Source organism: Labrus bergylta, chromosome 15 (genome assembly GCF_963930695.1).
Source record: "Labrus bergylta chromosome 15, fLabBer1.1, whole genome shotgun sequence".
NCBI classification, from domain to species: Eukaryota; Metazoa; Chordata; class Actinopteri; order Labriformes; family Labridae; genus Labrus; species Labrus bergylta.
Window position 1 is genome coordinate 6,338,364 of NC_089209.1, and position 27,397 is coordinate 6,365,760.

A 27,397-nucleotide genomic window follows, 5' to 3' on the forward strand; every position below is an offset into this window, starting at 1 on the left:
ACATGTTTTTTTCTATTATGAAAATATATTATGTCATAATATATATTATATTTTCAATATATATGTATGTATTGTGTTATGTATTGTGGGCTCATGCTTTTTTGTATGGGTGGGATATGTATGTATATATGTGTTGTGTTGTGTGTTTGTATGTATGCTGGCTGCTGGAACACCTACATTTCCCTGCTGGGATGAATAAAGTATATCTTATCTTATCTTTATCTTATCTTATATATTATTTCTATTATGAAAATATATTTTCATAATAGAAAGAAATTATCGAAGCAGATTTCCGAGAGGAAACCTGTAATTACTTTTGATGTGGTGCAAATCAATAGTTGCATTTTGGTATTAAGAGATAACCCAAGGCAGCTTGATGTTTCATCAAATGTCAACCGGGTTAACATGCCTTGTTTTAACAAAAAAACATTTTTTTATTTGCCATTAACACTCAGTACTTGTTCATCTACAATTGGTACATTTGTTTTGTAATTGCATGAAGTCTGTTTGATGTATTGCAGTTGCTCCCTCATTTATATTTCGTATATAACATTTCACATTTCATTTTAATTCCTTTACATTCGTTTTTAATTTGTTTTACTTCCACACTGGAAAGTGTTAGTAGGTGTTAATATTATGTCCTTATGGATAGTCAGAATAGTTTAATAATGTGCTCTTCTGTTGGAACTGTTAATCAAATGAATATTTTACGGTTTCTTTAACAACCCAACACAAAACAACAAATCTTGACACAGAAAAAAATGACAGCATTATATTTTTTTCTCAATTTATTTTTTGCCATTATTTTCGTGGTAAGAAACAAGCAGCCACTTCACAGATTCAACAGGTTCACTGTCCAACACAACAAGAATCTACAAACACACAACTCTGACCAGCCACAGTGCTTTCAAAACAACAAAACCATACAACAATAAAATAATGTTGTTGTAGGTTATCGTAAAAAAAAAAAAAAAAATACAGCACCATTTTTTGTGAACCGGTGGCGTTTCGCTCCTCTGTCTCCACGTGGTGCTCTTCATGCATGGGTGTAGGTGTGGGTGTGGCACAGGTGAATCACATTGGCACATTAACTTTTTTCAACTAAAAACAAAACAAACATCCTAAGTATGTAGCACACAGACAGTGAAGACATGATCGGGTATAAATATAATACTGCTAGGCAGGAATGAGACATCATTAGGAGGTGAGAGGGTCAGTGGGTTACTTCACACTGTGCAGCTCAATCTTCCTGCTCTGTGGAGACTGCTCAAACAATAATCCCATTTCATTTTCCTACAAATAGGAAGTTTACATCCATGAGATGCTTCAGAATCGCAACTACAAACGATAATTTATTTGTGTTACTTTCAAGGCTCTCTGTGGTGTTATTTATCAACTGTGTGTAATAACAATTCGAGTTTTGACTGTGCAAAAGGTTATTTTCTCCACACAGAGAATCAGGTTTTGTAGATTCTTGTTGACTTCATGATGCGTTCTGATTATGTCTCCGTCTTTCATTTAAGAAACTGAACTGACTTCTCTTCAGCCTTCTAGCACTTTGAAAGTTTTCTGGGATATGTGAGTGTTGTTTTTCAGTCAGAGGCAGTGAAAATATAAGGATGGAAAAGTCTGACTCTTTTTAGAGAGTGCAGCTGAAAGATCACATGGTGTTATATGCAGTTGGATTTCATCACCACACAGCACAGTTCATCCATTGGAAATAAAAACACTGTTAGAGGAAACCGCGGCACGGCAGGAAGCCGAGCACAGTGGGCGTTCAATCACAAACAGAATCCACACACATCTTCATATGAGTCTAAAGCTATGGTGTCTAAAGTTAACTGTATGGTTGTGTGTGTGTGAGAGGGGTTTAATAGATATTTCACTGAATCCAGTTCTACTTTTTTTGTTTTGTTTAAATAATTCAGTCGACATCACTTCAGATAAACCATCAAAAACTGTACTGGTTTTATACTTTCACAGTTTGTTTCATTGTGTTGGTACGAGCAGGGTGATAATGAGCAGACTTTGTCAATGTTAGTATGATCAGCTGGAATTTGGTCAAACGTTTTTAAAATTCAAATGTAGCCCTTCACTCTCTTGTAATTAATCAGGCCGGTCACTCCAATTACGACACAAATTAGATTCCTTTGGCAGATCACTGATCATCAGTTAGTTCTTCACCAATCACACACAGGTCCCCAAATTTATTTTCCGTTCTTAACTTTAAACCTGTGATTGAAAATCAGTGCAGTTTTCCTGGTTGCTCTGAGTTTTACAAAACAAGGAGAGTCGGACGGTTGAAGCTCCAGCACTGGTGATTACCAGATACCACTGGAGCGGCCCCCAGGAGGAGCCAGGATCCGAGCAGAGGACCTCTTCGGGATGTGGTCGTCAACCTGGGAGCCTGACAGGAAAACAACGTTTCTTTAATTGAGTTTCACCATATAAAAATCAAAATACACCACAGCAATTTTAATATTATTTCAGCTTACCTGAGAGGCTAAAGGAGGACTCATGAAGGTCCCTGACCCCCTGGTGTGCTCGGGGTGCAGAGTTCCCTTTGGTGGGTGTCTCTCCATCCATGGGGCCCAAACCCAGCTCCTTCTTCATGGTGTTTGCCACCATGGCCACATCACCGGAGTACGGATCCCTGGCAACCCCTTTATAAACTTGAGTCTGGAACAGAGAGGAAAAAGGGCAAAAGATGAAGAATAAAAACCTAGAACACGCAGACAGAATTAAAGAATCAAGATTTTTAAATTTTTTTAATGCAAGAGTCATCAAAGGTTCAACTGAACTAGGATGGGCTTTGAACTGCAAACTTATTCATCTGGTGCTCTTGGCTGAAGGGGGTATTAAGAAACAGATATGATCATTAAAGCCCTTCTAATAATAATCTTATCAAGAACTGCAAATAGAGATGATAATACATTTATTCTACCATAAAGATATGTTTCTAATCCTCAAATGTAACCTTAAAAGTGGGGTTAAGTTCAAAGGTTGTTTAAAAGATCTGTGTTTGTTAAAAGAAGAAGACCAGCATATTCTGACTCACTTAATCAGTCAGTACGCACTGACACTAGGGTAGGACAAAACATTGATACTGCAATACTAAATTATTCTGATTCATGGGATACAAGTATCAAATCGCTGGTGCTTAATATCAATATTTAATCATTTTAAAAAACCACGCCCTAAACAGATGTCACTGACGGTGTGACTCACTGCGTCACTTCTTCATAACTCCTCACACTGGTGTTCATGACATAAACGATGTAAACATGAGAGGAAGTTATTAGGCCAAAGAAGAAGTTGACATAGTGAAAGAAGAAAAGAAGACAGTGGGATAAATGTCGGACAGCGGTGAAAAGAAGATAAATGATGAAGCCAGATAAGAGGTGAAAATGCACCAAATTTGCAGTGAATAAAAACATTAATCCTGCACTTAACCCCGTAATTCTATCTTATTGTATCATATCATATCGTTCGACGCCTGTGACTCTCACCCCCGATTAAAACACTGTTGCATTAAACATATTATTTTACATAACCCTGACTCAAAATGTCAAAGCAAATACAAAACTGAAGTGTGGAGTTCACAATTTCAATGGAACTATCATAAACAAAGAGAGACTCAATAAAAATCAGGTGCTGCGACAAATCTGCCATCAGGAGATTACCTGTTTTAACACCAAACACATTCTGCAGAAATACATAAACTACAGACAAATAATTCTACAGTCAGCAGTTTAAGTGATCAATATAAACAATCGAGTGGATCTTAAACAGAGCAGATCCCTGCAGAGGCTTGATGGGGGAGGTTTATGCAGAGCAGCAGTGCAGCACGCAGAGAGAGGTTGAACATTAAATCCTTTACATTGACGGTCACATCAGTGCAGGAGGGATCAGTATGATGGGTGTGTTTGCAAAAGGTTTTCTGTCAATTCACAGAATAATTTATTTTTTTTTAAACAAAAATGAATCCAAACTAACCTTTTCTCTCTGCACCATTTTCTTGTAGAGGTAGTCGGGGAAGGTGCGCTGTGGGTAGAACTTTCCAGAGCCCTCAGCACACATGAACACCCCGTTCTCACACACCAAGCGGCCTCGGCTGATGGTCACCAGGGGAACGCCGTGGCAGCGCTGCCCCTCATACAGGTTGAAGTCTCCGCCTTGGGCCTGAGTGCTCACAGAGATCGTCCTGCACAGACAGATGTATTAGCTGAGTGTTTGTTCTGGATGAGTCAAGTCATGTATTCATGTCCTCATGTAGTAAATATAACTGCAAACCTTGTCGCGTCGGGGTCCCAGACCACCACATCAGCGTCGGCCCCAGCGATTATACGGCCCTTGCGTGGGTACAGGTTGTAGATCTTTGCAGCGTTAGAGCTCGTCACTGCCACAAAGCGGTTCTCATCCATTTTTCCTGTGACCTGCAGGTTTTATTATATTGAAAAAATGTTAAGAACAATACAACCACTACACCCCCCCCCAAATATATCTCAAATTAGATAAACCGCAGAGTTGTATGCCTCTGTCAAGCAGAAATTCACATTAGTTAAGTAAAAGGTCGTTCTGCTCTACAACAAACAGAGACAATGAACTTCTTCTCTTCCTGTGAATGTCACTTACATTCATAATAAATGATACAAACTTATTGGCAGGTTTGTATGGGTATTTGTTTGAGAATACGTACCACTCCTCTCTCCCAAATGACACTCATCCTGTCCTGGACTCCAGGAACTCCATGAGGGATCTTAGTGAAGTCCTCTTTGCCCAAAGCTCTCTGCTTGATGCTAAATGGACGGTGTTCTGACGCCACAACGCTCAGAGTGTCACTGAAACAGAATACACATTTCCATTTTAAAGCAAAATATGTCTGATATCAGTCCTGTTATCAAGTACAGAGCATCTATGCATGTTCACTTACTTTCCCAGCAGGCCCATGAGGTACCCAGGTGTGTTTGGGTCAAGACGGAGAGGTGGGACAAGGACATGTGCAGCAGCATGAGCCCAGTCCTGGTGGTAGTACTGCATCCCATTCAGCACTGAGTGAGCTACCGTGGTCTCTGCATGGACCACCTTACCTGCAGCAAGAGGAGGTCAAATCATTTGTTACAAAAGTCTTTATCTACTTAATATCACCACGGCTGTCAAAAGCATCATGTTATTCATTTTCTCACCTTGCATCTTAGCAGCAGAGATCATGTCTCCAGCAGCCATACTGGACACATTCACCAGGTAGATTGGACAGCGAGCCTGCAATCCCAAGAACACTCTTTCATTTAACAATGACATACAGAATACTGCATGCAGACAGGATATTAAAATCTGATTTGTTTACCCTGTTGGCGATGGTGACGGCTCTGTGAGTAGCCTCAGACTCAAGCTGTAGACAAAGACAGGATCACACAATACAAATTTAAAGAACAACTCAATAGATGTTTTACCTTTAGGAAAGTCTTTACATTTACCTCTGCACAAAGAAACTACAAAATATGTGTGTGGCAGAGGTAAAGAACAATAACCTTAAAGCCTTTAAGTTTCTGATTTATTTGATCAACAACTTAAAGATACAAAACAGATTTTAATAAAGGAGGATGTTCTGAAATGTTTTCTATTCTTAAAAAATAAAAGAAGTAAAATCTTAATCAATAATCAATAATTACCTCCTCAGGCCGACTGACTTCGATACCCTCTGGTCCGCTGATACCCAAATCCAGAGCCTCTTTGGCGCTCTAGCAACACACACACAGTTACACTTAAAGTGTGAACTTGTTTCCTCAATATCATAAACACACACACACATTTACATTTCAGTGGTAAAAACAGTTCATGTCTAGCCTGTTGTTACATTAACCTATTTAAATATGTAAATGTGTGTGTGCTCAGTGTTTGTGGGATTTGCACCTCCGCCACCAGCTCTCCGTTCTCAGCGTGGACGCGTGCGATGGCCCCGATGTCCTTACAGGTCTGCAGAGTCTGGTAGAGCTCAGAGTCCCTCAGCATCATCATGTCTTTATAGGCCATGTACATCTGGAAGGAGTTCACGCCATGCTCCCTCACCAGGGTCTCCATCTCATTACGCACCTGACGACGGGACAAAAGTAAGAGGTCAAGGATCTAAAGCTGTTGTGACTAGCAGTGAAACAGTGTGGGGTTTATGTTGGCAAAGGCCGACAGGGAAGAGAATAAAGCACTGTGAGTGTTGGCACGGAGGGAAAGTAGACTGTGCAGTGTGTGTGTGTGTGTGTGTGTGTGTGTGTGTGTGTGTGTGTGTGTGTGTGTGTGTATGTGTGTATGGTGTGTGTGCGTGCATGTGTCGGTGTTTTAGCTATATGGGGCGTGAAATGAGCTTGGAGAGCAGCCAGAGTGATATCACTTTGCTCACACTGGTGAATACCACAGTCCCACAGAGACATTCACCACATGGAGAAATCTATTTCACTTACTTCAAATATAATCAATATTCTCATTAAAGTGAAGTAAGAGGCCGTTATAATATAAAGGACAAGTGCATTAAATAGTCTTGATGAAACATTGATGCTGAAAATCTAATAAAGGAGAATACTTCTTCCATATAAAGTACGGTACATGCAGTGTCTTCCTGAAGTTAAAAGGCCGTTATAGTTTAGAGCTGACTTAATGCAGTTTTATGCTTCTTTTTATTTCTAGATTTTTTTTCTTTCTTACTTGTAAAAAAACTTTTTTTCTGAAAATAACAAAGCAGGCTCCATAAATCTCCACAGCTGCAGTGACAGGACAGAAGTAGCATTAGGCATTGAACAGCGTTTGAATGGGGTTTAGTTTATTATAAAATATCAATAGCATAAACTTTTCATACAGTTATGTACATTTTTAAAACAAGAATGATGATTTCAGGAGAAAATGTAAACTACTTGCAAAAACCTCTTCTCTCTGTTAAGTGGGTGACTTGGAGTTTTGTAACACTGGATGCACAAAAGTGAGATTTGAAAACCTACCTTTGGGATTTATCAATTTAGCATCATCATTTTAGGATGTTTCAAAATATCTTCTGATATTAAAATACCATCATTGATCAATCATTGAAGTAATAACTGCCACATTATTTAACAATGTCATTATCTTGTATTGTATTTGATTGTTTCTACATTGTTGATCTATTTTTTGTTTTGTGAAAGAAAGAGAAAACAACAGGTTAGCCATCTTATTCTGTTAAACAGTATCTTATGTTATTAGGAAAGGGGGCAGGTATTATAAGTTTTCTTCTTCCTGCTCCTGTTTGCTCATGAACAGTGTTTCAGCATTATGAGAAAATAATTCTTATAAATAAATAAAATTAAAATAAATCAAACATGATATGATATGATATGATCTTTGTCATAACATCCTGGTATTAAATGTATAACATAACAGCTATATTCTATACAAACTAGCTCATGTAATGAAATGTGGCACAAAGTCAGCAGATGATATAGAAGAGATATTAAAGCCAGAGGCTAAATGAGCCATGTTGACTCATAGTATCTGACTAATGTGCCCACTGAGCATGTGCGTTAACCTACTTCATGTTAGGTTGAATCTAGGTCAACACACAATTCATCCATATAAATAAAATGATTTGGCTGCTTTATTATTCATTCATTAAGCACAAAGCTTGAGGAGCAAAGACATCTGTTTATTAAAACTATGATTGGAAGTTTTTTTCCGTGCTGTTCTCTGGTTCTGGGTTCTGGCACATCTGCACACATTGACCCTTCTTCTTCGACTTACCTTTGATCCCCACCAAGTCACCCCGACATGCAGAGCGTAGTCGCAGCACGCCTTAGCATCAGCCAGAGCTCTGCAGTTCTCGTAGGCGTCCAGCAGGGAGCAGTGCTGCTCAGGCAGGACGAGAGCCATCACCATGGTGGTACCACCCATAAGAGCCGCCTTGGTGAGGAGAAGTGAGTCAGGGAGGAAGGAAGGGGGGAGATGGGAGATGGGAGATGGGAGGCAGAGGGAGAGGTAAGAGAGATTTATTAAAACCAAGAACAATGACTTCACTGTAAAGCACACAGACACCGTTTGTCTCTGTGACAATAAATAACAGTCTTTTCTTGTGAACTGTCTCATCCTCATCTGATAGTGTATGTCCTGCTAACAGTACAAACATGTCAAACATTTGAGTTAGATAGTTCAAAGTTATCAGGGAGAAAGACGGGGATAACAGGATAACATCAAAGTTTTTATTTCTATTGTATTGTTTTGTGTATCCGTTAATGAAAATTGTGTTGCTATATAGATACAGGTATACATGTGTCTTATAACCCTATGGGGAAAAAGGAAAATATTAATCCAACAGAAATAAATCCAGAGCTGATCTAACTGCTTTGATTCTGATAAATATCATTTTAAAAGTATAAAATTATATCCTGTTGAGACTTAAGAGAAAGAGACAGAAAATCAGGGATGAGACCGATCTATTGCCATTCCAATACTGACTTTTTTCAGCACTTCACTCCTCTTGAAATGTCGCTGGAACGTGTCTTACAAACTGCATGTTGCTGACCTTTTTCTGAGAGGGTGTAAGACTCGCACACTGCCGACATATGACAATACGCAGTTCGGTATACTAGCTCGCCGGCATTAAATTGATGCTACACAACAATAAACATCGGCTACTGACATCTGTACATGCCAAGTTATTTGCTAAAGGGCAGATGTGTGTTCATGATGTTTAACCTATACACCATTGCATCCCAACTTTAAAAAAATAAAAAAAACAACTCTCAGCAAGCAGCAAATGCTGAGAAGAAAAGAAGACGAGGACATCAGCAGAAATAACAAAGAGCAGGTAAAAGAATGAGAGGCGGATGGTTGGAGGAAGAGAAGAAAACTGATGAGGTAAAGGGAGTGGTCTGCAGTGACTTGTCTCAGTCGGCTGTACGGTAAAAACACTTTTTTGTGTAGTCATGACAACAGATACTGCTCAGCCATGCCTGTCACATGTATCCACCCCCGTCCCCCTCCCCATCCTCTCTCATCCACGTCACCTGTTCAATATCCTCCAGCAGAGTCTAGCAGGGACACTGGGGCTGTGGCATGATGGGAAAACGGGCAATAATCATTCATGAAAAAGGAAATGAACGGACAGCGATACAAAGATGAACTATTTGATGCAAAACAAAGACTTTCTTCAAGTCATTGCCAGTTGAGTCAGAATGAAATGTTACTGACTTCAGGCACAGCCCTTATCTTTGTGTCAGCGTGGAGTCGTTCCTGCAGACTCTAGACGTGTTGCAGACAGGGGTGGGGTCATCTGTCTTTAAGCGACAGCTGCAGCAGCCAACCAGCAATCACCTCTTATATTACCATAGTAACCAGTCTGAATCATCTGCAGCGTCAGCATCGTATGCTTTAACATATATGTGTGTTATTTGCATTCTGCGCGTCTAGAGTCATTGATCAGATTGTCAGTGTGTGTGTTCGTGTGTGTGTGTGTGTGTCAGAAGACATGGACACAGCTGGGGATTGTGGGATTTGCGCTGTCTGCCTGCCTGCATGGCCTTAATTGAGATTTACTGCCAGTGCAAAATCGGAGAGTGTGTGAGGCAGAAACAGCGAAAGAGAAATAGCTGGAGGAAAAAACATATATCATCCAGCCATGTGGATTTTCCTCAGCATGACGGTTGCAGACGCCAGTAGCAGACGATGTCTCTGCAGAGTGGGATTAAAGACTTCATCTGCAGAATGAAACGACTTTCAAAATGCCCTGTTTCCTCTTTTTAGTGCCTGCATCCGACTTTACACTCTTCTACATTACAAACCTGCATAAGAAACTTGTGAAGGACCAAAGCAATAGGGACGGGCAGTTATCGTCGGCGATGCATAATAGGTCTGTTTTGTTCTGATGAAACTGTTTGCAATTGGTGTTGCTAAGCAGAGGAATATTCGCAGACAAAACTGTGAGGAAACCAGAATCACCAGGACAGCTGGGAGCCAATTGGAAAACGAAAAATCTTACAAACCTTGCACGTTTATAAAACCTCTTATTCCTGCTCCATCGTATTAAACAAAGTAAATCTCTACAGGCAGACTAGAAGCAATATGTTGGATTTCTGCAACACAATATATTTTCCACACATGATATTTATTGTCACCTGATTGAAAGAACAATCAATGTCTGTCCTGTAGTATTTGTGACATAAAACTCACATGCACGTGGTAACATAGTCGATTTTAACAGCAAAAACTGTGTTCATTCTTCTATTTCACACGTCACCATCACATCATCCTCGTTGTTTTAATCTTTCAAATCTCTCTACACGCCACAGTAAACCCAACATACCAGTGCACCCCCCCCCCCCTTTTTTTAAAGTATCACTGATCATTGACAGAACAGCTAAAGTACATGATGACACATAAACCCCCAAAGAGTGCTTTAATATGAATCCCCCACTCTATTAAAGACCCCTAACCCCTGCTGTGAAGATAATCCCCTGACAAGAAAGTCAAACAGACAAAGAGAGAAAAAAGGGGGAAAGGGGGTGAAAATGTGTAAATATGTCCGTACTCTTATGTGTCGGTGTGTGCAGCAGAAAAAACAGCATGCCGTGAGTTCAAAGTCAATATCGGACGATAATGACAGAAAACTTTTCAAATCCAACTCAAAATAAATTCATGTCATAAAACACTAACTGTTTTATTTTGTTATTATATAACAATAAACTATTTGGGACATTAATGAGTCATAACAGTAAACACTACTTCTTGAAACTAGATAATCGATGAATCTTTAGAGCAAAAGGGTTCAAACTGAACAGATCCAAACAAATGATCTAAAATATGAGTATTCATTTACCATACTATTAAATTGAAGAGCAATAAAAAAAAATATTATGAAGATATAAGACATAGTTGTATGAAATCTGGTTCAATATTTAATAATCAAATAACTAAAAAAAATAATCAACAGGAAAGCAGAAAAAAAGATCAAGTAAGTACCAAAAAAAAGCTCTCTGTCAGACAGAGAGGGGGAGTAAAGGGGGGGGGGGACACTAAGTGTGAGTGAGACTTGACTGATGTGAGAGGAGCAGAGGAGCTCTGCTGCTGGACCCTACGAGAGGCTATCAGTGTCAGAGAGATTACCACTGCAGAGCTCTGATCAGCCTCTATCAGCTCCTCTCATACTCCACATCACTGCTGAACACTTCACCTCCTTTCATCCCCTCCTCCTCCTCCTCCTCCTCCTCCTCCTCTGCCTTGAACTCCTGCAGAGACATTAAAATGACCCCTGTTCTGCATATTGGGGAGAGGCACAGAGCTTCTTTGAGCACATGTTAGCTGACTTTTTGAATCTGAAATGGTAGTTTCATGAATTTAAAATGGATTTGATCAGTACAGAACGGATAAAACTTAACTAAAGTCTTTGTAAAGTAAGTGTTTGGTTTACAATCATTGCTGTTGGAGGTCAAAAGATGAGTTCATTTTATTGATGTTTTAAATTAAATTGAAATAAATACAATCCAATAAGAACATGTGGGAGAGCCTGTTATGAGCAGTGGCTTTTACTTTTGTTTTCACAAACACACTGTACTCGTACAGTATCACATCACTGTTAAGCTAGTTGAGTAACTTATCTTTTTATCTGTCTTGAAGGTCATCACAGCCAGAAAAATTAAATGTGCGTATGTTCACCAACTCCATACTTGATCATTGATCTACTTAAAATATGTACAAAATTATGGATTACTGTCCCACATGAACCTACAAGCCTATAAAAATAAATGAAACTTAAGTCCCAACACATTATTTGTTTAACAAATCGTATGATAGATCAACTAAAAGTCTCATTTTTGTGTTTTAGGAGATTTGTGCACTTACTGTATACTGGAGGATACCCATACTGAAAACACAAAGTAACTACTGGATTTAAAGCACCCTTTGTTTGGTTGAATACTCAATGATATTAGATGTTTATACAAGTCCTTGCATGTCTCTCTCTCTCTCAGGATGCTGCAGATATTAAATAGTTTCTTCAAATGTAATATATTAATGCACTTTATCCTGAGGACAATTCTTGGCAGGTTTCTGAGCTCTGCTTCTGTAAAGTATAAACACACAACACAGCCCAACCCAAAAACAATACAAGATGCATTGCATGTACAAACAGATCCTGTTTGCATTCAAATTTCTACTGGACAACTACATTATATACACGAAGCACCTTCCAACTGCAGGTCAGTGTGAGTCTGTACTGGAGAGGGGAGATGGGTGAGACAGAGGAGGGCTGTGCAGAGGACACAGTGGGGAGAAAAGAGAAGAGGAGGGAATGAAAGTGTGAGACAGAGCAGGCGGCGACAAAGCGGAGCGGGAGGAAGCGGATGGGGAGAGAAATAGTTTTGGGGATCATCGCCATTTCACATGAGCCGTTGCCGAGGAAACACCGTCATCCTCCCACATACACTCCCCCGGATTTCCACAATAAGAGCGGGGGTTGGTTGCCATGGCAGCAGGGTCAGTGGGTAGGGGTTGGCGATTGGGGGGTTGCTGGGGTAAAGCTGGCATATGATTCAAACCCCCCCCCCCCCCCCCCCCCCGCCAAATTCCTCTCACCCCTCCTTGTCTGGTGTTTTAATCATCCTCAGACCTCATTTTACTCACAGACAGTGCTTTACATTTCTTACAGTAGAGGCCGTTTACAAAAAACACACTGGAGTCATCTGGAAGTCGATATATCTACTAGAAAAGCTTCTTACAATAAATATCTCCTTTTGGAGGGTAGTTAAAGAACTGAGCAGAGGGACACTCAACATGCAGCACTGTTGATGGATGGAACAGACTCATGTCAAAATAAAATTGTACTTTAAGTATTCTACATTATTCTTAAATGTACATGCTGCTCATAAACGTGTTTGGATTGAGTTTTAAGAGTTTCAGCTGAAAACACAGATTCTTAGAACTGTGTAAAGAAACAATATCCCTTCCCCTGTTATCTCTCCTCCTTTAAAAGCTGTCAACAGAGTCGCTGGTGGAGGGCTCAACCAAGTGTGGTTCATGTGTGTGTGTGTGTGTGTGTGTGTGTGTGTGTGTGTGTGTGTGTGTGAGGGGGGATCATATGGCGATATAATGCAGATAAAATAATGTAATGGTTTATTTTATATACACCTGCATAATGTACACACATTCACTTCTACAATCATACTTAATACATTTGCTTCATGACAGAGGTGGGAAAAAATGTATGTAAAAGTCTAGATTCTTATCTTCTGAGATTTTAAATCGATTCATAACTTCCAAAAATCTTTTTTATTTTTTACGGCTAATCAGTCACTCCCTGCTAAGTGCTAAGGGTAGCTCTTTAACTCAGTGGAATGCCAACTGGAGCAGCAAGAAATTCAGCCAGGCTCACAGATGACTGGAGTAGATCCTACAATATTTACTAATTCAAAATATACTTTGAATCCATGGATCAATAAATCCAGAATCCTTTAGAATCGAAAATAGATTCTCAATCCAATCGTGACCCCAGGAATCGAAATCAAATTGAATCGTGAGACACCCAAAGATTCCCAGCCCGACTTCATGACTACATTGGATGTTTGTTGAATAATTTTAACACTTAATAATTAATTGCTCCCACTTTGTCTTTACAAACATTTTAGTCCAGGCACAATTCAGTCATGCTTTAGGTTCTCATTTATTCTGCTAAATCTTTTGGGGACTTGATGGTGAAATCATTGTGTCCTAATTCAAAGAATTATTAGACTTTGTCAGAAATATTCAATAATAAGGAGCGACGGTCCTCAATGCATATTTGTCCTTACACAACTTTTTTTAAACAGAGCTACAAATTACAGATTTGGTTTGTTTGATCTTTGCTCTCAGAATAAATGATGTACAACACGCCTGACACGCCTTCCTACACTCTGTTGACGCCTTGGACTTAAACCCCCCCAAGTGATAAAAATATGTCAGACAACATCAACATACAGCCCACAACATTCTCCAATACACCCAGCTTCAGGCGACAATTACGCTCCCTCCTAATTGTCTTTTGAATTTTTAAGTCACCTAATTATTAAATCATCCTCTGTGCTCTACGTCTCAGGGGATCAGTGGAAAACATGCAGCGCATTCGTTAGAAATGATCCAATAAAGCCCAGTACAAATGATGTCTGGACAGCTGTGTGGAAAAAGAGAAGACTGCTTTCGACCAGAAACTTGTGACAGCTGTTTGTGTTTGCTTCCTATAGGAGCAGGATGAGAACACATGTGGTCATAAGTCTTGATGAATGTATGAAGCAGAGTGAAGATTTGAATGTAGACTAGACAGAGAGTGAGAAAGAGAGAAAGTATGTCTGTGTATGACAGCTGTCTCTGGATGATCTAAATGTGTTTAATCACAGGCATGCTGACGAGCCTAGTCATAACAGAGTCCTGTGGGAGAGTGTTAGTTAGTGTGTTTATATGTGTGTGTGTGTGTGTGTGTGTGTGTGTGTGTACCTTGGTCCCACTGTAGAAGTCATCCTGAATGCTTGCGTTCATGAACGTCTGCTGCAGATGCACGCTTGTGTCTATTCCGCCCGGCAACACCAGCTTTCCAGAGGCGTCAATCACCTTAGCTCCACCTGGGATCATCAGCTCCTTTCCAACCTGCAAGCAACAACACAAACACACAAATACACAACAGTATTAATGTATGTGTTGTCCCTATGACATGCATTGAAGTCGAAATACCATTGTTGTGATGGAAATAAGAGTTGCAGAATAGTACAAGTCTGATTGTTTCAGTCAGTGAGCAGCTCAGCTTTCCAGGTTTCTGAGTCTAACGCAGCCTCTTCATATAAACCGCTGCTTATTTCCATGACAACAGCCATTGTGCTAATTATAGCATTCACAATCATCATTGAGTTCACTCAGAGTCTCATTCTTTTCATGCTGTGTTATTGTGAAATGAGTCACTGTAACAGCTGGGGAGACACGGCATTGACAATGTGTGGATCAACATGGGAGTGTGTGAGCCAGACAGAGAAAGATGTAAGAAAAAATAAAGGCTGAAGCGTTGTAATTTTGAATGTAAAGGTATGTTTGCTGGTGGTTGTACCTGCTGAATGATGCCGTTCTCAATGTAGACATCAGCCTCCTGGGTGAAGTCATCGTTGACCACCTTTCCTCCCTTGATGAGGATGCGCATCGCCCCCGTGTTGGCAGCCATTGTCCTACAAGAGCAACAGAAAAGACATGCATTTAAAAATCTAAAAATCAAAGCTGTAGATTAAAATGTTGACAGTGTAAACAAGACGCTAAGTTCTGTACGAGCAGCTACTTGGAAGGGGGGGCGACACACAGGCACTGTATGTCTAAGGAAATGCTCTTTGATGAGCCTTGCCCTATGGAAAAAAAAATGTGTCAGCAACAACATGTTTAGCAGCCTTTCCTGCAACCATTATATGGATATGACTTGTCGGAAAATCATGAAGCAGATTGGAAAGTTGTGCCTCTGAATGACTAGGATACTTGGGGACAATCATATATAATTACAGCAGTCTGCTAAAGTCTGTCTTTGCTGCTGAGTTACGCTGTCTGACACACATTCTGTCTTCTCGTCCCGAGACACAGAATACTTTTCTGCAAGCTTTAAGTGTGTCAGCTCAGTCTATGAAATATTAAGAGTGATGATCTATTATTTAAAAATCTATTACAGTATCAGCAAGAATATGACAGATTGTCTGACTTCTGCAAGAACAGCTGGAAAGTAGAGTCTCCTTAATGTACAGTATGTACCTGCTTAGTTACCATTTAGCTGATTTTAGAAGATGTATCAAAGAAGGAACTTGTTTTTAAATGACCAACTCATAGCTTTCAGTCAGGTGATCGGCTCAGAGGCCTGGAGGTCAAATAGAGCTTATTAAAGTAGCGGTCATCACTGAACACACACTGAGGAGCTGCAGCACAGGCTTGATCATTTTCCATCTCTTCAAATCAGCGAAAGTTTACATCACCTGACAACCTTTAGAAAAACTAAGATATTAGATAAACTTCAAGTTTTAGGACTCTTATCCAGCACACAGGCGACTATTTCCATCACAAAAACGTCCTTCCCAGAAATTCAACGGGTTGATGTTTACTTGTATTTAGTGTAGAATATTTCTCCTTACATGGCTGCGGTATGAAAGCCTACAAATGTGCAGACAGCTTCACTGATCCACAGAAAATATTAAAACAATTGTTCAATTAACTTTTTCAAACATATATCAGAAACCTTCTCTTGTTCCTGCTTTTAAAGTAAAGTAATTGAAGCTTTCTTTTGTCATGTGTATCAGATAACTTCATAATTTTGGGGTTTGAAATATTGGTTTGACATAACCAGTGAGCCTGACCTCAAGTAACCTTCATGGAAAACGTTCTCCTTCTTTTATTTTAGGATTCAGGACATTTATTGAAAAACACAACTGGAAGTTTAAATAATGCTGGTTGTAGCCGTAGTTTCTACAAACATATAAAGCAAGATCTGTTTCAGAGAGCAAACTGGATTTCTGTTCAAGAAACACGGATCTAATTAACCTAATTTCATGCATTTGTAGAGCACAGTTTGTTGCACAATAAGCACATTCCAAAATGAATGCCTGGTGGCATTATAGAGCCCTTCTTGTCCCCTCCCCCTCCCACACAACAGACAATGATAACTTGGTAAGTTCAGGTTTAGATAGTAACAGTTCATGTCCCACTTTGTTGACGTGCTTTGACGATGTTTATAGACTCCTATTGAAGACTGTTCCCATGTTCTACTTTAATAAGGTCTGCACATTTCCTCTTGCATTAAAAGAGCTGAATATTTATAACATGTATTGATCTAAGAGTCTACATTTACTTTTCAGGACAAAAACAATACACTGTATGTAGCCTCGAAAAAAATACATTCTGGATGACTGTCTGACCTACATGAAATGGATTTGTGTGCTTTTAATTTAAACTATTTTTATGAATAAACAAATTAGAGCAGCAGCAATGCGTTGTTTAATAGGGAGCTTTTAAATCAAGCACAAAGTCCCTTTATAATGCATATAGACCACTTGGGTTAATTGATTGAAAAAAACATATTTAAATGTATCTGACGGTCTGGTCTGCTTTTATAGCTTATAGAGTCATCAGTATACATTTCATTCAGTATTATAACCAGTTAATAAATCCTCCAGCGAGCTTTAAACTGGACCTTTGAACAAGAAGTTATATCAACTAAGGTATTAAACAAATTTTAGGTTGTGGACAAAACATGACACTAATGTCATCTTGGATTTGGGAGATTGTTTTTTTTTTTTAAATCTTATATTGAAGATATCTTCAATTAAAATAAGAGTAAGTTGAAGCACAACATCATCAGATGATTAAAACATGATGTATCCTTTGTATGTGTTTTTGTCAACTGTGACAATTATTGAAAAAGGCAACTTGAGCAAGTGTGATGGGATCAACAAAGTGGGAGCCTACTCTACAAACAGCCCTCTGTGCTCATGTGTGTATTCTGCATGGATGGCTGTATGCAATGTGTTTGATGGGGGGACACAATGGCCTCCCAGTCACACAGAATCAACTCAAAGAGATGGAGGAGAATGGAGAGAGGAAGGAGAGGAGAGAGGAAGGGAGCGACAGAATAATGAGGAGAGGAAAGACCTGGTGTGCACCAACCAATCAGAGGAGGCTTTAATGGGTCCAAAGAGGTTGAGAATGGCTGACGGGAAAAATGTCATTTTGGCCAACTTACTTTTTAGCTCATGAAAAAACATACCAAACATTCCGCAATGCTTTTCAAAATAACAGTCTTTTATTGCTTCTTTATTTTTTTTCTGTTATGCACGTTTATTAAGTTTAGTTCTTTAGAAAATGTGCATACTATTTAGCTTTGCTTTAAGGCATACTATGAACCTCATACTTAAGCAGTGACCAGAAATCTTTTGGCAGTGGGTCGGACTCCAGTCCATCTCAGAGAAGATTGAGGGGGAAATGATGGATGAAAAAAAGATGGAGAACTTTAAAAAAAAAAAAAGAGAGCAGACATGAGGGGGATTGATTGTGTAGAGATGAAGGATAAAGTGTTCGTGGTAAACATGAATGAGGGTGGAGGGGGTTGCAGTATGGAAAGCAATGCCCTAAAGGCCTGCCAGCCAGAATAAAAGATTGGTTTCCCAGGAGATGGGAACTGGAGTGCTTCAGTAGTAATCCTACACGCACACACCACATTCACACACACAAAAAATTGCATGGCACAGTATGGTAAGGCATACTAAATCGGCTTTTCCTGGCTAACAATAAGACAATATAAAAAGCAGAAGACAGAACAGTAAAGAAACATTTCCTGTCTCCTTATTTTTTTAGAAGCTAACCTTGTCTGACCTTCTGACCTTTACAGTTACAGTGCCTCCATCAGGGCTGTTGGTGTACAAACACTTTCTCTTTCTGAAGCCGAGGATCATATTAAAAAAGTATGTATTGTAGTATGGACAATAAACCTTTTGTGCTTTGTTTTGTTGCGTTTCATTGATTCCTGAATAAACAGCTCCCTGGAAGTAGTCACAACCATACACATCTGTATGTGCAGAGTAACCTGCACTACGTTACATCACAGTTCAACAGTTTAAACCCTCGGTTGCGTAAATCCTGCAGATATTTTTGGGCCTTTTTGCTTTATTAGATAGGACAGCCGAAGAAGTGTTGGGAGTAGAAAGTGGGGGAAGACATGCAGCAACTATTGCCTCCTTACAACGGGTGTGCGTCATAACCTCCAGGCTATAAGCGCCCCACATCTCCTATGATTATGTTTCTTTGATTGCAAATCCTACACTGTATTTATAATGTTAAGACAGTTGTTTAATGGCCCCCTTTTGATAGAACCAATGTTTTGGTAGCTGCATTGAATCGCTATTTGTTTGTCTGATGTGTTCTATCTCACACACAGCACATGAAATCTGCCAGCTTAAACCAAATCAGGGTGGTGTTGGCATTATATCGTGATGTTAAGATACGAGCAGAGTCAACCCTGCTCATGGCAAAGACAAAAAACAATTGCTTTGGGTGACATCAATCAGTCACATATCAATTTGACATGATGCTTCCTTTGTTTGTTCTGTTGTTCTTTTGTTTTAGGTCTGTCCATCCATCTATTTTCTCCTGCTTAACCGAGATCGGGTTGCGGTGGTAGCAGGCACAGTAAGTCACCCCAGCAACGTTTTCCAGCTCCTCCTGGGGGATTCCGAGGCGTTCCCAGGCTAGACGGGATTTATAATCCCTCCAGCGAACTCTGGGTCTACCCCGGGGTTTCCTCCCAGTTGGCTGTGCCCGGAAAACCTCCAAAGGCAGGCGTCCAGGAGGCTTCCTAATCAGATGCCCAAACCACCTCAGCTGGCTCCTTTCGATGCCAAGGAGCAGCGGCTCTACTCCGAGCTCCCCCCTTAATGTCTGAGCTCCTCACCCTATCTCTAAGGCTGAGCCCAGCCGCCCTCCACGAGCTTATTCCTTAGGTCACTTACCCATAGCTCATGACCATATAGGTGAGGGTTGGGACAAAGGTCGACCGATAAATGGAGATTTTTGCCTTCAGGTTCAGCTCCCTCTTCACCACAACGGCCCGGCACAACGCCTGCATTACTGCTGAAGCCGTGCCAATCCATCTGTCAATCTCACAGTCCATCCTCCCCTCACTCGTGAGCTACACCCTGTTTTAGGTCCTCAAAGTCATTATGATCAAATAGTTGTGTTTTCTAATTTGATCAGGGGTTTGGTTATTATAGTTAAGGAAGGAGACAAAAGAAATAGATAAATGTGTCCGACAGGGTAGGATGGATAGTACGATGTCTACATGAAATTTATGGCCTCAATTTCTCACATTTAAAAGCTGCTGTTGTCACTATTTCCAGTCACCTCCTTGCAAACCCCACGCAGCTGACTGTGTGTGTAGGAGCAGAAATGCTGACTAAACAGACCTCTGTAATGGACACTGGGAGCATTGTGTGTCTGTGAGGACTATAAGCCAGAGGAAATTAAAGTCAACTCATATAATTCACTTTCGAGACAGTGACACCTTTAATACTCAAAGCAGCAGGCATTTCATCTGCTTAGAGAAAGATAGAATAAACATAATAGTGCCACTTGCCTTGAATATGACAAACACTGGACTGTAGGTTTGGAGCGGGTAATCTGGCACCAGCTGTTATCTTGCAACTTTACCAATTTATTATCTTTCTGCTTCTATTTGACTTTACTTACAAAGCAGGCTTTTTTTATTGAATCTGTGGGGCAACTTGAAGTGATGTGAGGTGGCATGAGGTGACTGAAGGTAAGATAAAGGATGTAGGGCATCGAGAGGCAGTGTGAGGTGTTGTGACGAGATGAGACATGATGCACCGTGATACAATGCCATGCAATGTGATGTAAGGTGATGTAAGGTGATGTAAGGATGGGACAGCTGTTTCTTTGGGTTGGCTTGGTCCACTTAGGCTATATAACTCCTAAACGACCAGGAAATGTGTCTGTAAAGGCAAAAGTGATGAATTCTTAAATCATTTTTATTACATTATATTTGTCCCTCTTCGCATTAAAACATCTGATTTCAGTGGGAGCTGCTTTTGCAACATGAACATGCTTTGTGTATGAAATATCTTTAACAGACCAGATTACCATGCATATCATGCCATCGATTGCTCTGGTATGTTTTAGTTTCTTAGAATATTTTCTTGATCAAAAATATGCTCAACAATTATGAATAAAGTACAAAAATAACAATTCATTTGTAGGGTACAAAAGCATAAAACATGTCTTTCGATAGCTTTTATATTAACTATGGTTTCATTTACAGAACATGTACTAAGGTGATAGTTCATTGTTTTAAACACGTGGTATCCAAAAGGGTCGATGTGATACATTTTCTGAAGATATTGTTCAGACATCACAGCTCTAATCAGAGGTCTTACTGTAAACACTCCTTGACTTTGTCATCTTTGGTGTCCTAAATAACTGCATCCAAAAAGTACAACTCCCAAGACCACTATGCACAAAATATCTTCTTCCCTAGTCCAGACTTCCTTTGTGCAGGTGTGCAGTGAGTGTGTGTGTGTGTGTGTGTGTGTGTGTGTGTTCATTTTCTGCTGTGTCATAGCGACTTCAGCAGACAGACAGACATGAGGAGAGAGAGACACATGGACCAACAGTGACACTCTAGGCAGCATTTCTCACTCACCCTTTGACCAGCTGCTTCAGCTCTCTCACACACACACACACACACACACACACACACACACACACACACACACACACACACACACACACACACACACACACACACACACACACACACACACACACACTGATGTATTATAGATAACACATCTACACCATCAGCTCCAACACAAACTATAATGACACTGAGACACACAGAGACCCACCCTGACGTCTCCCCTCCATGCAGACAGTTTTTAATGGGGGTGTTAATTAATAATGAACGAGGAGCAGCAGGCAGATTTAGTCAGACTACCAACGTCTCATTATCCCAAAGTCACATTCATGACACCACGGTCAAACCACCAACATGTACGTTTGTCTTTGAGGTTTAAAGTGACGGCCTCATAATAAACAGTATTTTAGAAGAGAGGATCTTCTAGTTTGAATAAGATGGCTCAAGCAGAGGTACCCTCACATTGGTTAAAAAATGGCACCAAACAGATTTCTTTATGATGTTTGGGTAAACCCCTTTGATCTCTACGTGTATCCTTTAGCGACATACTACTCTACTATCATTATGCTTCCCTGAAGGCCCTCAAACCCACCATTTCCTCCCTTTCTCTATCGATGAACATTGAACAATGGTTGAAGTTATGGGGGTTGAAGAGCCGGAGAAAACATCAGGATGAATATGCTCTTCTTTGTCTTCATTGAGATGTTGAAGTTTGCACTAGCAACTTTTAAGTTATCGAGCTAAATGTTAGCCTATTTATCTTAAACATGAATGCTACATCTCAATAATAATCCTTACACTTTTTATATTTACATTAACAATGTTTAAATATATTCACTTAATCTTTTTTGCCCATTTTTAAGAGGCAAGGTAAAACTTAAAATAATGTCTTAAAGGCTTTATATGTGATTTTTTTGATCCAGCAGATGTCGCCCTTGAGCACCAGCATGAAACCAAAACAACTCGCGCTGCATTGTTGTGTTAGCATGCTAATGCTAGCGATCTTTATTATGCTGGTATCTTCACACTGCATGTAAATTTACCTGAAATGAGCGTGATCTAGAAACACAGTTAATCAGTGAGTACAGTATGTTATTCTTCTTTTCTCTAGTCCCTCAATTAAACAACTTTTATACACGAGGGGAGGAGTCAGCCGGCTGTCCTGGCGATGTAAACAAAGTGAAGATAGGACTCTGAAAACTCTGAAAACATCACAGACAGTGGGACTCGGGTGTTACACCCATTGTAGACAGTCATGACTCACAGAGTTATTTTCAGAGGATATACTTGATTTCTATTACATTTAAGTGTGAAAAATCACATATAAAGACTTTAAAGAGGGTGATGTGAAACGAGCATATAGTGAAGCTGAATTTAAATGAGAAGGATCATAGTAGTTACTTTAGTGAAAGCCACCATTTAAACATGTTGAAAAGGAGACAATATGAGACTCTACATTACAATTCAGTTTAAAGGCAGGGTTGTTGATTTTCTCCAGATCCACTTTTTAAGATTTTGGTTGAAATTGTCTTTAGGTCCTGACAGAAATGAATAACTCATGTTCTCTGAAAAAGTAACAAAAAAAATCCGTCGTCTGTAGCAGTTGTGAGCCTTGAAACTTTGACCAATATCTGCAACGAGGTACCAATCTGATGAACCAATCACGCCTCTCTGTCTCCCTGCTCGCTCTCTACCCCTTAGCCCACAGTCAAAGCATGAGCTGAGGTCCGCTTCTGGACAAACAGCGCCTGTGCATGTAAGTGAGGGGCGTGGCTTTAGAGGGAGCACAGAGGGGAGGGGGTGGTGAAAATAACCAACCCTGCATTTAAGGAATTATTTTTCATTAGGGGAGAACTCAAGGTTGAAACTTAAAGTATGTATTGAGCTGGGCACTGACTATTTCATTATAGAATCAAAGCTTTCTGTGGTGTTTCTGAAATAATCACTTAAAGTAAGACTTAAAAAAAACATTTAGTATAGTAAATTAAAAATTAAAAAGATGCCAGAAATAACCACCAATGTGAACTAATAATCTCTCATTGTACTAAATTAATTGTTAGTGAGCGCGCCCAATGTATGGAGGCAGTGGTCCTCCGCTGTCCTGTCTCAATAAAGGCATAAAAATCCAGCCAAAAAACCTTAAGAAAAAGTCCACCATGTGGTTTTATTCATCACGACATACAGTTTATCAGACAGGTTGCATAAACATTCTTAAAGGAAAATATTTTCAGCTTTGATGTACCGGTCAGTCTTTCTTCATTTTAAGAATTATTTCAAAATTCAAGCATTTAAATAACAATTAAAGTGGCCCTGTCCATTCTGCCTAAACACATCTAAGTTAAAGCACCCTGAAACTTAAACTAAAAAACAGTATACAGATTTTAAAAAATGAAATGAATCATAAGCATGTCTAAATCTTCTTAGTAGAGATGGAGCCAAAAATAAAAGAAAAAGAAGGATTAAGATTAAACCATCCTCCTGCATGTTCACAAAGTGTTTTAAACGTGTGACAGTGGCTGCTGACGTCCTCGGATGTCTGTTTGTGGGCGAGTGTGAGCTTCATGTGTGGCAGACAAATGTATGTATGTGTGTGTTGATGCGTGCTAAAAGTGAGAAGAAGGGAGTAGACAGCTGCTGACTCCGGCTTGATCTGTGGGGAGGGACAGCGTGCAGCGTGCACAAGTGTGCGGGACTCAATATGTGTGTGTGTGTGTGCCTTACCTTCAATATGTGTTAGCAGTTGTGTGTGTGAACAGTAGAGCTATTTAAAAAGCCAGAACAAACGTGCATCACATCACTCTACAACCGATTGGAGATAAAAATAGATAACACACACATGAACTTACACACTCAAGCGCACACACACACAGGATGAGGTTTTAAGAGTTGTGGGAGCTACTGGAGTCTCATGGATGAATAAGCCATTAATGAATCATAAACAGATAAACAGACAATAACAACAGTGGTCCCATAAGTAACTAGGCCATCACTCAGAGGATTAGGGACGTCGCTCACTCTATACACATGCAAGCTGATCACCCTGTAATTTTATATCTTTATCAAAGACTAAAGACAGACGACTTTTATTAATTCATCTTTGTCTCCACTTACCCTTCACTCTCTACTGCCAGACGAACAAGTTACTGAAGCAGCTCCTTTGTTGGAGCTGTATTTGTTTAGTCTGATCGTTGAGCTTTTTTCAAACACATAACTCATAATCTGATAGATTGTGAATGAGCCTTTTCATTAGGTACAGTCATGTTCCTCAGAGGATGTCTCCTCCCTTCTCAATACTAAGATTGAGCCTGCTGCTACTTACATGTTAAACATACACAACCTTCTGAAATATGATTTTTTTTGTTGTATTGTGACCAAAGTAAATCCATACGTACAGCTGAAACATAAATGATCAATCAATTAGCTCACTGTCAGAAAATGAACTGGCCGCTAAATTGGTTGGGCAAATTTATAAAGCTGTCGCTCGGGGTGATGGTGAAAGTGTTTCTATTTTCAGAAATTCTACAAATCAAACAATGTTCAAGCAATATATAAACTTTCCATCTAAGACAGTAAAAAACACTTTATTTACTATTGTTGAGTAGTAATAAATCATGTAATAGTATCAGATATGACAATGAGATGTATACATTTCTCACCATTTTCTTTGAACTGATTCAAATAAAGACACCATAAACACCTAGAGACAATCTATTGTCACACTGACAGAAGCTGCACATGCATGAGTTTGAACAGTGAAGCAAATGAAGTACTGAAACCAAACATCCACAAGTACAACCCGCTAACTCTTCTAAAAAGTTTGAACCCTTCAAACTGAAGTGGCCTGCCGCCCTTTTACCAAATAACTGAATCGAATGTTTACAGATTACAACCTTTCCACTCTCGTTATTAGAGAGGTGTCAGAGAGAGGCTTGTTGGATGCACTTGTTTGCAAATGTCTGTTTAGAGGCTTCAGTTATAGATAAATCTACGCTAAATGGCATTAGCAGATGCGTTACATCCTTTTTGCTTTTCCATTTGGACTGTTTTCCTTTGTGCAGCCAACACCTGCTCGAACAATGGGAGGATAAAAATCGTACTACAAATGAAAATGAGATCACTTCCAATAACGAAACCTGGTCCTGCAACGACAGATTCTACAGTTTTTATGCCAAATCCATAAAAAGAGATAACACCCTATCAAATGCACTTGACATACTTTTACCACTATGACAGAAATATTCAGTATTGTCGTTGTTGCTGCTCTGTTTGTCTCTATCCTTCGTCCCGCATCTCTCTCAATCCCATTTTTCAAGCCCAGCACAGATTTGGCATGAGTCTGGTTCTGCTCGAGGTTTCTGCCTCTTAAAAGGACGTTTTATCCTTGCAACTGTAACTTTGCTAAATGTAGCTAAGTGCTCATGATTGATTAATGCCGGGTCTTTGTAAGATAGCCACGAGTAAGGTCTTTTTCCTGCTCTTTTGTAAAGCGTCTCGAGATAACATTTGTCATGATTTGGCGCTTTAATAAAGATTGATTGATTGATTGAAATGTTATTTGTTTTCCCCTCAACTTCCTGTTGCTTCAAAATTGTAATTAGCATCTATTTCATTTGAACATTTATCGACTAATAATTCAATATTTATTCAAATAAGCAGGGTCGGAGGCAAAGATGATTATAAATATTATATTATATTATTATCATTATTTATTTGTACTTTAAGTATACTGAATAAAGTACAAATGCAGAAAAGGTCCCCCTGTGTGAACATTTTATTGCTGCAGATTGATAAAGTTAAGCACATTTTTAACTATGCTGTGTAAAATTGCAACCACAGTTTATATGTATGGATAATAATCTGATTATTAACTATAAATGGATAGTTTGCACAAAAGTAAATGTGCTTTGTTACCCTGCACCACTGATAAAATCAGAATGGATGCACCCTTGATGGAATAAACCATTTGTAGGCACACCATTACATCATCTGATTAGAATGCTTTCTAATATATTCAGTTCATTATGCTGCACTGGGGACCCCTGGAGCCCCTCGGAGCACCCTTTAGGATCCTTAAACCAGACCTCAAAACCGCCTGATCCACAAAACCGAGACAGGTCTGCATGCGAACCTCTCACTAAAAAGAACACGGCTCAGATCACCTGTTCAGCTCACATTATGTTCCCCAGCACACACACACACACACACACACACACACACACACACACACACATGCACACACCCACAAACCAAACCCTTAGTATGACGACTTCAGACCCTTTTCATCATCCTCTTCATCATCACCGTGACTCAATATATTTGGAGAAACAGAGAAAAGCCTATAAACGAATAAACTGACTTACATAACGCCCAACACACACACACACACACAATACACACACAGCCTTATTGCACTGATGGCACGCCAAATACACGCACACACACACACACACACACACACACACACGCATCACACACACATATTTAATCACCGAAAAGCACACGATGCTAGCCTGCAAAAATCGACAAAATTCTGCATTTTTGCACCCACTTTCATTCACGCGTAATTCAGCACATAAACGTCTCCAGTTAATTGATGTAAATGCATCATTTGGTGGATGAAAATGTTCAAATTAGAGACAGAAAACACAACAAGCCTGTGCCATTTTGCAAACAAGCCGAAGAATGTGTCAACGTCAAAACCCCGCGGTGATTGACGTTAGACACGGTATAATAATGCATTTTATCGGTTTAATAACGAGTGTTAATGATATTTTTTTTAATTCTTATCAACCCTTTCTACTTAATAGAGATAAAAAAAACCTCGAGCCCTTCATTTTGTCACCTATTTTTTGGCCTCTTACCCTTTTTCACCTGGTTCCCAGACCCTCCTCCGCAGGATCCTCTCTCCGTTGCCCAGCACCAGCCGAGTGCTCGAAGACAGCTGGCACAGCGCGAGCCGCAGATGCTTCAGTGCCGACGATCCTGCAGCAGCCAATCAGGAGCCGTTCCAACTTGACTAACGGTAAAGTCGACCAATGGGAGACGAGTTGTGTGTGTGTGTGTGTGTGGCTAAGGGGTCTCCTCTCCTCAGTAGACAGGGGCGTGTCTCCTGCCTCCAGATACATTATGCGGCCTTCAAATGCTATAGGAAAAAAAAGTTTTAATACCTGCTGAGCTGATAAGCCAGTTCATTACACAAATTAT

General features: G+C 39.8%; 1 protein-coding gene across 1 annotated transcript; it reads right to left on the reverse strand.

The window, feature by feature from the left end:
* Positions 1–959: 959 nt before the first annotated feature.
* On the reverse strand, positions 960–27,210 carry LOC109988434 (dihydropyrimidinase-related protein 5). Its single transcript, XM_020639928.2, has 14 exons — positions 27,055–27,210; positions 15,074–15,188; positions 14,473–14,622; positions 7,759–7,917; positions 5,914–6,093; positions 5,673–5,741; positions 5,348–5,392; positions 5,187–5,262; positions 4,934–5,090; positions 4,700–4,841; positions 4,294–4,436; positions 3,997–4,204; positions 2,496–2,679; positions 960–2,407 (listed from the first exon to the last, which is right to left on the reverse strand). The coding sequence occupies exons 2-14, from the start codon at positions 15,182–15,184 to the stop codon at positions 2,322–2,324; spliced, it is 1,710 nt and encodes a 569-aa protein (XP_020495584.1). The 5' UTR covers positions 15,185–15,188; positions 27,055–27,210; the 3' UTR covers positions 960–2,321.
* Positions 27,211–27,397: the final 187 nt, after the last annotated feature.

What these genes read in the sequence shown, in the direction of transcription:
- LOC109988434 (XM_020639928.2), bottom strand. Translation starts at nt 15,184, where the DNA reads ATGGCTGCCAACACGGGGGCGATGCGCATCCTCATCAAGGGAGGAAAG. An exon ending in CCGTCACCATCGCCAACAGG is followed by an intron (nt 5,263 to 5,347) that starts GTAAACAAATCA and finishes TTGGGATTGCAG; the next exon opens with GCTCGCTGTCCAATCTACCT. An exon ending in AAATGGTGCAGAGAGAAAAG is followed by an intron (nt 2,680 to 3,996) that starts GTTAGTTTGGAT and finishes TCTCTGTTCCAG; the next exon opens with ACTCAAGTTTATAAAGGGGT.